This window comes from Chiloscyllium punctatum, chromosome 20, assembly GCF_047496795.1.
Source record: "Chiloscyllium punctatum isolate Juve2018m chromosome 20, sChiPun1.3, whole genome shotgun sequence".
NCBI lineage: Eukaryota > Metazoa > Chordata > Chondrichthyes > Orectolobiformes > Hemiscylliidae > Chiloscyllium > Chiloscyllium punctatum.
The window spans coordinates 51,690,924-51,702,103 of record NC_092758.1 but is presented as its reverse complement, the minus strand read 5'-3'; the positions used below and the strand labels follow the sequence as shown (position 1 = coordinate 51,702,103).

Below are 11,180 nucleotides of genomic sequence, written 5' to 3'. Positions count from 1 at the left end.
CCTTCTCCACTCATATCCTGCTCAATAGAAAATGCTTCCATGTGTAGATTCTAATTTGGGGCTTGGAAGAAAATATAGCATATGAGCTTAATCTATACAAAACACAGTCACATTGTGACCAGGATTCAGCATCATCCCTGCAGTTGTGTGATGGTAATGGTGACGACAGCAATTAACACAAACTCCTCTATTTCCTCTCAATGTTCAGAGTCTGTAACACACTTTCTGAAATTAGAACATTAAATTCAGCCATGGAACTTGGTTATGTTGGTATACATCATACATTTATTAGTGAACAACCCTCTCAAATCAGCCACAACAATAAAAAATGATTGCACTACCTGGTAAAGCATAACTAGCAACTTTCATAAAAAAAGTACAAATCTGTTAAAAATTTCGTCTCTGAAACAATTTGGTTTACAGATGTATAATACATTATAACTAGTTATGTTAAATGCTACAACAATATGATTCAAATGGGATGAAAACACAAAATGTTTAGCATCAGAACCATTTCCTATATATATATTAGCAAATTTCAAATACATACATGGCAAAATGAGGTAACTGTAACTGTGCAAGTACCAAAGCAAAAATCTTCCTAACACAGAACACAGGGCCCTGGCCCCTGGCCAATGGGTCTCCTACAGAGTCCACCGTCCCTCAGGTCAGGACTAATTAAAACAGTAAACAATCCACTATCCCACCACATAAATCATTGGTAAACAATTGGTGGCATCTACAGAGCAATCAACAACCACAAATCCTAAATAATTTAGCTGCTTGGAATAATTTTTGCACCACAAAGGCTGTGAGCTTAGGTATGTGTGCAGTACAGTGCATGGCAGTAATAGCTGAGCACAGATTCCCACCCCCACCCACAGCTGGATAGAGCTAGTCATCACCAGTCCAAGCTGGCTGGACACGCATGCATATGTGCACATTAAATATTTTCCCTCCTCTAACCTTTCACTCAAACACATTCACGCACTGTTATTCATGCAAACGATACAGGAAATATTTTGGAAGTGGTTAGGATAGTGTGTGCAAAGGCACACAAGAGAACTAGACCAGTGTATGGTACAAATACAAGAAAACATGGATAGGTACATTCAGACATTACACAGATAACAGACACGCGCACGCGCGCGCACACACGCACACACTTCTCAAGCATCCTGCTTCGCTCCATCAGTACAGTATGCTGGAGGGTTTATTGGGCAGAGTACCCCATCGTCTTCCACCTACTGTTTCTTTTCGAGCATATGATGAGATCACAACCCCTCAAATTTCGTGTCAATACTTGGAATGATCATACAAACTATAAAATGTTAATACACATCAAAATACACGCAGGTTAAAATCTTTGGAGTTTGGAACACAATGTTAGTACAACACAACTCCATAACTGTTTCTAAGCGAAGATACTAGGTGTTTGCTGAAGTCATCAAATCGCACGGTGCAAACAGAGGTAACAGGACTCCAGATAAGATCCTAGATTGCTGTTGTTCAAGGGGAAGGCTTAAGGTAACACAGATGAGTGGGTGAACATTGTGCTCTCCCACGTCACCTAGGTAACGTCTTCAATATTGTGCTGCGGAAATGGCTTTACTCTAAATCTCGGTGAACTTCAGAAGCATCAGCTCGACAGATAGGACATGTACGATTGGTCTGGATAAAGAAGAAACAAAAAAAACTTACTTTTGCTGTTAAGAATGATGCAACAATCACTTAAGATCAACAGCACTATACAATAGAAGAAATCTGTTAATACTCTTCAGTAGAATGTACTGCTTGATGTCATGCTGCGTGCATAGATATAACCAACTATAAGGCAAGAGACAAACTAAGGACAATAAAAGGTATACATGATCTAACTTTATAAACTTAATATGAATTAAAGATGACAAATTAAGTGGGTCACATCACAACAGATGCCTGAACACCGTGGGCGGCACGGTGGCACAGTGGTTAGCACTGCTGCCTCACAGCGCCAGAGACCCGGGTTCAATTCCTGCCTCAGGCGACACTCTGTGTGGAGTTTGCACATTCTCCCCGTGTCTGCGTGGGTTTCCTCCGGGTGCTCCGGTTTCCTCCCACATTCCAAAGATGTGCAGGTCAGGTGAGTTGGCCATGCTAAATTGCCCGTAGTGTTAGGTTAGGGGTATGGGTGGGTTGCGCTTCGGCGGGGCGGTGTGGACTTGTTGGGCCGAAGGGCCTGTTTCCACACTGTAAGTAATCTAATCTAAGTAATCTAATCTAATCTAATCTAACAGAATTAATAGATACAGGTGTTACGTTAAAAAAAAGCAGCAAATGAGACAATTCATAAATTTAGAAAAGAATGCTGGTAACCTCGGATATAGAAGCTGGAGATCAATATGGGGTTAAAAATAAACAATACACTAGATCAAAAATCTAGGAGATTATGATAAATCACTAGATTTTACAGCTGGATCTAGCTTGAAAAGCAGGACTGTTCATAAACAAAATATGGATAAATTAAACTGACTTAGTTTGGAACATAATGTTAACAGTTAAAAATCACAACAGCAGGTTATAGTCCAACAGATTTATTTGGAAGTATGAGCTTTTGAAGTGCCGCTCCTTTGTCAGGTGGTTCACATCAGTCAACCACCTGACAAAGGAGCAGCACTTCGAAAGCTATTGCTTCCAAATCAACCTATTGGGCTATAACTTGGGTGTTGTGAGATTTCTTAAACTTTGTCCATCCCAGTCCAACACCGCAACCTCAATGTTAACACAACACAACTCCATAAACATTTCAAAGAAAAGTCATCAAACAGTACAGTGCAAGCAGAGATGCAAACACACTCCAGATAAGAGCCTCGATCGCTGTTAATCAAGGGGAAGGCATAATGAATGAAGAGTGTCCTTCCTCATGTCACCTAGGCAAGTTTAATTATGTCTAGACTTTGGTTTGCCTTACTCACAGGGTAGATAAATATGGCTAGTGAAAGGAAGCTTTAAACCTCAGACTGAGGTAGTGAATGCAAAAGGTTATGGGAGTGGCACTGTCATGGGAAACACATGATCAATGGAGTATTAGAGGGAGTAGATCTGCAGGAACTCAGAGCACTCAATTCTGATTCAGAAGGTTGTGGTTTGAAGCCCATTTTTGTGCATTACAGAGGAAACTTAGAGGTGCAATCTTTCAAATGAGACACCAAACCAAGACACTATTGCCTTCTCAGGTGGACAGCTTTTTTTTTTGTGTGTTGGGACCTTGCTATGCACAAATTGATTGCTTGATTTCCCGACAAAACAGGACTTGATTTTAGAAGTATCTTGTTGGCTGTTAAGCAATTGGGTTATCCTGAAAGCACTGTATAATTGCAAGTTATTTTTCTTCTTTCCTTAATGTATTTTAGGATTACAGGCATAGATGGATATAAACCTCTCAAGTATGTCACTGATAATGAATTGAGGGATGGAATTAAATTTTACAGGACAAGAGCATCAATTATCTGGAGCATCTGGACAGCTTTAAGTATTGAATAAAATTTGAAGAACTGTCATTTCAGTAAATGCAAAGTTATGAATCTAGAGAGATACAACTAACATGAGGAGTGGTGCCAAAATTGGAAAGGTGGGGCTGTAGTGATAAGCAGTGGTGGTGAAAAGCAAAAATAAGACAAAAAAAAAAGAGAAACATGAGCAACATTTAACTGTTGATATTCAGAGAGATTTGCATTTGGCTTTTGTGACAAAGAGGGTTAGATTGTTAATTATTACTTTCAAACTAAACACGAGTTACAAGTGCTCAAGTTACAGGCTCATCAGCTCTGTATAGAAAAGGCCATAAAATATTAAAATTAAGAAATTGTAAAACTTCTTAGAAAACCTGAATATTAACTTTTCATTGAAGCCAATGTAAAAGGAAACGATCACCCCATGAAGAACTATACAAAGAATCCTACTGTGTGCAAGCGGGCCATTTGACCCATTCAGTCCACACCGACCCTCCGAATGCTCTGAGCAGCTTCACACCCAGATCCACTCCCTATCCCTGCAACTCCCATGGCTAATTTGCCTAGCCTACACATCCTTGGACACTATGGGCAATTTAGCATTGCCAATCCACCTGACCTGCACATCCTTGGACTTTGGAAGGAAACTGGAGCACCCGGAGGAAACCCACACAGACGTGGGGAGAACATGTAAACTCCACACAGACAGTTGCCAGAGGCTGGAATTGAACCCAGATCCCTGTGCTATGAGGGAGCAGAGCTAACCATTGAGCCACCATGCTGCCCCATGTATAGGACAGTATTTCAACTTCTACATTGGATGTTTTCTTGCTTGGGTAAATCAAAGAAATGCAACTTTAGTTTTAACAATGCATTCCCATAGGAATCCATACTTCACATAGTTGTTTCATCGAAAGTAGTGGGTCTTAGGAAAGGAATCACAATGTCACAATATTAACAGCAGGAAGATCCAGGTACGACCCTGATGTGTGTGGGGTAAGCAGACATCAAATGCATAGAGTTAACACTGACTGCATCAAAAATAATCAGGGTTCCCACTTCAGTGCTCTAGCTAGAAATGACCTGAGTGGAATCAATTAAGGACAGAACAGATCTCCCTTCTTCCCAGGACGCAACACCCTGCGACACTTGTTAAATTCACCTCGAGTCGGTTCTCTTGTACAGGCAGACAGTGTCCTTAACACTACACCACAGAATGAGTCATTGCTTTCAGCAGAGGAAGAGGAAAGCAACAAAAGTTTTTTTTTAAAAAATGAAATGGAAGGTTGTTGAATTGTACACGACAATAAAAAAAATTAACAGTAGCATTTTGATAATAACCGTTAAAAAATGATCTGGTTCAATTAACAAAACTGTGCACTTATAAGCGGCAGTGCTTCAGCCTGAACTACAGCATAAGTGTATCTACACAATAGCAAGATTTTAAAGGAATATTCAGAAATAGAAAACTACAACAGAAATAGGATCCGGAAAAACATGTCTGTAAATCTAAAATAATTATTCACCATTGCATACAGTGTGTTTCAGGCACTTAAAGCACAATTATGGTAGCAATTAACATGAAACATACATGCTCCATGAAATTGTTCAATGTACCTGCCTATGGAACCCTAGTACTGTACATTTATTTTCTGACAAGTAAACTAGCATTCTCCCATCAAAGAGAATTGCTTGTCCAGCAAAATGCAACAAAACAGCACTATTACAGTCAATAATCATTCTGTCTCCCCCTCACTCTCACTAACGTAGAGCAAATAGCTTGAATAGAGTTCCATGGTTGTGATTCAACTCAACATTATAATGACATGATAAACAACAAGAGAATATCAGTTCCTGAATCTGAGCTGCAACTTTAAATGTACCAACTACTGATAATGTCTAGAATGCAAGGTAGGTGCTCCCTCTTATTGATTGGCTGCACAGATTAAGGAATACACAGAGAATCACAGAGGTCTTTAGGCACAGAAATAGGTCGTTGTGCCTGTGCTGGTTTTTCCCAAGATTATCATTAGCACCAACCTCCATACCCTTGCACATTATTTTTATCCAAATAATTGTCAAATGCCCTCAAATGTCTCAGCTGAACCTGCCTTCAACAAGTTTGATACTCAGTCTGAGAGAAAAGGAGAATGATACAAATAATTCTTTGCTTCGGACTACTGCCCAGAAAACGGTGTTGGATGTCCACTGATGTTCTCGCTCAGTATCATCTGCACTTGCTTGAATGAATCATGACTCAAATATCCATGCTATTAGTCAACTATAACCATTTGGGAGAGATACTGAAGAGAGTGACCAAAACGCTGAAGGAACTGGGTTTCAGCAAATGTCAATATCTTTAGATTAGCAGAGAAAAAAGTCAGTTAATTCTAAAATCATTTCCAATGGAGGTATACAGTTAAGATAATTTGAAAGGACATTTGATAGTTTAGGTAGATCGTATGTTCAACTTTATTCTACATACAATTAACAACTGAAATAACTACTCTGCAAGTCCTGCAAATTTATTTTCTAGTGAGGATAATTCATTTCTCCACATCACTGATGAAATCAGTATTTGAACTCTGGACCCAGTGTTACAGAAATACAGAATGTATTTCTTACCTTCAGCCATTTATCAACACACTTTGCATGGAACTCATGGTTGCAGGGTAAGACTCTAAGTAGCTGCCTTGACTCAAAATCGCTAAAGCACACTACACACCTAGGAAAACAGAACAATGTGCTATTAAATGTACTTGTATTAAATGTAACAACCGAGTATCACAGTGCATATGTAATCAGAACTATAACCAAAAGATGATTTTGCAAAGACTTCCTCTCATCTTCATTCTTTGTTGACATGTATACTCAATTTGGAATACTCATGTTAAGAAATTTAACAGCCTTATGTATACCCACTATTTCAATATTATTGGTCAATCCCTCAAAAGGTAAGGCAATTCTTTTTCACAAGTCCAAAGATTGCTGATGAGGTTGATTCTGGATCTACAGATTTTTTATTGTGTTTGGCATTTGCTGTCATGTGGGATGTTTGGAATGTATTATTAGTTCAGGTCCTGGCTTGGTCTTTTCACCACTTTCACTTCATTTTTTATGCCATCGAGTCTCAGCAATGCTGGGGTCCTTCCCACTGACTCTAGCTCCACTTGGTTTAGCCCAGGAGTTGATGCCAGTATTACATTTCTTCAGGACATTCTTGAAGCACTCCTTCTGTCCTCTTCTGGTGCTGGGAAAAGATTACATGCTTTGGAATACTGGTAACCGAGACCTGAAATGTTCGTCCAACCCAATAAAATTGACGGCAGATAATCACAGCCTCAATGCTTGTGGTGTCTGCTTATGAGAAGACACAGATGTTGGTGCACCCGATATGTAGAATCTTGTACAGGCAGAATGGATGGTGCTTTGAGTTGCCTCCTCTATCTTATACATAGTTCATCCTCATACTCTAAAATAGGGATCTCAATGGTATGGTAGATCATGAACTTGGTATCAGTTGTGATGTCATGATATTCAAACAGCTGTTTTCTCAGGTGACTAAAGGCTGCAGCAGCAGGTTTCAAGTGATGCGAGATTTCACAGCCAATATCAGCCTTCTGTGAAAGATAATGTGCAAGATAATGGAAACATTCCACATCACCCATTAGTGGGGCTGGGATTTACAGCTTTCCATTTGGAGCTTCCCATTTTATAAAACCATTCTTAACGTGTCAGTGCAAAATTATTCCCCCACAACCTCTCACCCGCCCCCCACCCCCATACCTTGGCATTTCCACCTGCAAATCAGCTGAAATTCTGCTCCAACTAAATTGGTATCACAAGCACAGTTGTGCTGGTACATTTCTGAAACGGAGGTGGGGCCTACCTCCCTGGGTGTGTTTCTACTGCTGCTGTGTTTCAAGCTGGTAACAATGAGTTGGATTGGATCTCCTGTGCTCCCTTTGAAATATACCTGCCCAAAAATTGTAATGGCCTCAGATGACATAAATCAGGGGTTGACAATTTTCAAAGAGGAGGAACAGCATCCAATTACAACAGGGAATTATAACAAACACAGATGCTTCCATCGGTTTGTGGCATTTTGACACAGGATGCTTTATTATCTTTATTAACACATTGCACTGCCATTTCTGTCACTAGCAGAAGATTCAGCTCTGGCACATCTTACACCAGCCATGATTGAAGGTTGGGATCAGGACACACTCCCACAATAGCCAGGTGTACATTCACACACTCTTATTTAGGGAAGCACAACAGCCAGCTTCTTTGCTTTGAAAGGCTTCGGTGATTCAGTTTTTTTAAAACCTTAAATGATTACATTTAATTTTCTGTTCAGCTGTCAACACAAACCACTGTTTTACTTGTCGCAGTACTGATGATAAAGTGGTAACGCTGTTCTGCATTAAGCTGATTTTCAAGTAACCCAGATCCTTTACTTTCTACACGTGCAGTAATTATTCATAATACTGAAGCAATCGTGTAGAAGAAAAAAAGAGCAGATTAGAACAAACAAGGTATCAGTGCAAGTGTCACTCACAAGGTTTGTTCTGACTGGTGATTTTCAGGGTTAAACCTATAGGACGGAAGCTGCTCTATGTCTGCTTTGGTGAGTCCCCGCGGCTTAGCTTCTCCCAATCGTTCGGCCAAGTTTAGCAGTGCCTATAAACATAAAAGGATAATAGCAGCATAAGGAGGAATCACAAGGTTACAGTGGTATTTTAATCTGACATTGTAAATAAATATTAGAAGAGTCTAAGCCTCTCCTCAAATAAAAGCCACTTTGAAAACTGACTTGTTTCTTGATAACAATCTCACGAAGTTTCTCGATGCATGTAAAATGCTGCAATACTGAGGACAATTGTTGTATTACACCTTAGGAAGAATACAGTATCCTTGGAGGGAGCAGAGCAAAAGATTTACCAGAATGATATTTGGACTCAATGGATTAAAGCAAAAGGAGGACGTACACAAGGTAGAATCATGCTGCCTGGAATTTTGAAAGTTAAGGGATTATTTGATTGGAGTCATTTAATATTTTAGGTAGAATTAATACAGTAGACAGAAATAAATAATTCCCATTGTTTGAGGAGTTTGTGTTGGGGAAAGATTCTTAAAAGAGCACACTTTTAGGAGCAAAATTAAGAAACAGTTCTTCATAAAAAAGATGGAATGCTGTTCAACAAATGTCAATCGATGATCAGCTATCAATTAAAATTGAGACTGGTAGACTTTTGCTCAGCAAAAGGGATTAAAAGATTGATCTTTATTATAAAGATTCTCTTTATCCTCATCAATTGTTGAATGATCAAAGCTAACCACAATTTTAGCTCTATGTTAATATCTGTCCATAATGTACTTGCTTAGTTTCTTCTCAGTTCATTTTAAAGGATTTCATTTAGAGCTACTTAACTCTGCTTCTGTTCCTCGCATTTTTACTTGTATCCTTTCTGAAACGTTTTAGTTGCCAATCCATATGAGTTAGCCAATCAATCAATTACTTCATGCTGCACTCTAATTTTCCAGATAATTTCCCTTGCTCTTTTAAATCATGGAAGATTTAGAATGTGGGGAAACAGATGGTAACATCTTGAAAAAGAAAAGTCCATATTTCAGAGGTGGTAGCACTGGATGTCTTAAAATAAATCCCAGGACCTGATCAGGTGCACCCTAGAATTCTATGGGAAGCTAGGAAAGTGATTGCTGGGCCCCTTGCCGAGATATTTGTATCATCGATAGTCACAAGTGAGCTGTCGGGAGACTGGAGGTTGGGTAACGTGGTGCCACTAAGAAAGGTGGTAAGGAAACGCCAGGGAACTATACACCGGTGAGCCTGACATCAGTGGTGGGCAAGCTGTTGGAGGGAATCCTGAGGGGCAGGATTTACATGCATTTGGAAAGGCAAAAATTGATTAGGAAAGAGTCAAAATGGCTGTGTGTGGGGGAAATCATGTCTCCGAAGAAGTAACAAAGAGGATTGAGGAGGGCAGAGCAGTGGACGTGATCTATGTGGAGTTTAGATCAGAGTGGTGCTAGAAAAGCACAGCAGATCAGGCAGCATCCGAGGAGCAGGAAAATCGACGTTTTGGGCAAAAGCCCTTCATCAGGAATGATCTATGTGGACTTCACTAAAACGTTTAAGGTTCCTCATGGCAGACTGGTTAGATCTCACCGAATACAGGGAGAACTAGCAATTTTGATACAGAACTGGCTTGAAAGTAGAGACAGAAGGTGATGGTGGTGGTGGAGGGTTGCTTTTCAGACTGGAGGCCTGTGACCAGTAGCGTGCCACAAGGATCGGTGTGGGGTTCACTGCTTTTCATCACTTATACAAATGATTTGGATGCGAGCATAAGAGGTATAGTTAGTAAGTTTGCAGATGACACCAAAATTGGAGGCATAGCAGACAGCGAAGAAGGTTATCTCAGAGTACAACAGAATCTTGATCAGATGGGCCAATGGGCTGAGAAGTGACAGATGGAGTTTAATTTAGATAAATGTGAGGGGCTGCATTTTGGAAAAACAAATCAGAGGAGGACTTATACACTGAATGGTAAGGTCCTAGGGAGTGTTGTTGAACAAAGAGACCTTAGCTTGCAGGTTCATAGTTCCTTTGAAGTGGAATCGCAGGTAGATAGGATATTGAAGGTGGCATTGGTATGCTTTCCTTTATTGGTCAGAACATTGATTATAGGAATTGGGAAGTCATGTTGCGGCTGTACAGGACATTGGTTAGGCCACTGTTGGAATAGTGTGTTCAATTCTGGTCTCGCTCCTATCGGAAGGATGTGGTGAAACTTGAAAGGGTTCAGAAAAGATTTACAAGGATGTTGCCAGGGTTGGAGGATTTGAGCTATAGGGAGAGGCTGAACAGGCTGGGGCTGTTTTCCCTGTAGCGGAGGAGACTGAGGGGTGACCTTATAGAGACTTACAAAATTATAAGGGGCATGGATAGGATAAATAGACAAAGTCTCTTCCCTGGGTAGGGGGAATCTAGATTGAGAGGACATAGGTTTAGGGTGAGTGGGGAAAAATTTAAAAAAGGGACCCAAGGGGTAACTTTCTCACACAGAAGGTGGTGTGTGTCTGGAATGAGATACCAGACGAAGGGGTGGAGGCTGGTACAATTACAATATTTAAAAAAGTATCCGGATGGGTATATGAATAGGAAGAGCTTAGAGGGATATGGGCCAAGTGCTGGCAAATGGGATTAGATTAGTTTAGGATAGCTGATCAGCATGGACGAGTTGGACCAAAAGGGTCTGCTTCCATGCTGTACACCTTTATGACTTCTTACCCAAGTGCAACTCCAAGTTGGCAGCACTTCATCTAAATGAATATTAGATGACAGAGTACCAACAAGCTACATTCCTGAGAAACTGTGCAAGTACGATTCAAACTGTTCTCTACATGTCCACACATTCGCACTTTCCAGCAGGAGTCAGTAAAACAGTAAGATACATTCACTTGGTCCTTCTGAAATAGTAAAATTAATGACACAAAGTGTTTGACAGAGCAGAAAAATGGAGTTTGGCAAAGGATTGAGGTAGTTGGAAAGGCAAGAGGTGGTGAATTTGACAGAATTTTGAAACTGAAATTTCAATTATTTATACTATGACCACAACTCAAATACTGAATTTCATTAACTATTCCTTTGCATTCTGAATC

General features: G+C 40.1%; 1 protein-coding gene across 8 annotated transcripts in view; it reads right to left on the bottom strand.

Moving 5' to 3' along the window:
• Positions 1-262: 262 nt before the first annotated feature.
• Positions 263-11,180, bottom strand: part of rnf44 (ring finger protein 44) — a 151,088-nt gene continuing 140,170 nt past the window's right edge. For 7 of the 8 annotated variants that reach the window (XM_072590896.1, XM_072590897.1, XM_072590898.1 and 4 more), the window contains 3 exons: positions 8,053-8,174; positions 6,117-6,216; positions 263-1,671 (listed from right to left, as the gene is read on the bottom strand). In XM_072590896.1, coding sequence (XP_072446997.1) covers positions 1,609-1,671; positions 6,117-6,216; positions 8,053-8,174 — 285 coding nt within the window. In that variant the 3' untranslated portion in view covers positions 263-1,608. The remainder of the gene's footprint in view (positions 1,672-6,116; positions 6,217-8,052; positions 8,175-11,180) is intronic. The other variant, XM_072590899.1, reaches the window with a different exon arrangement.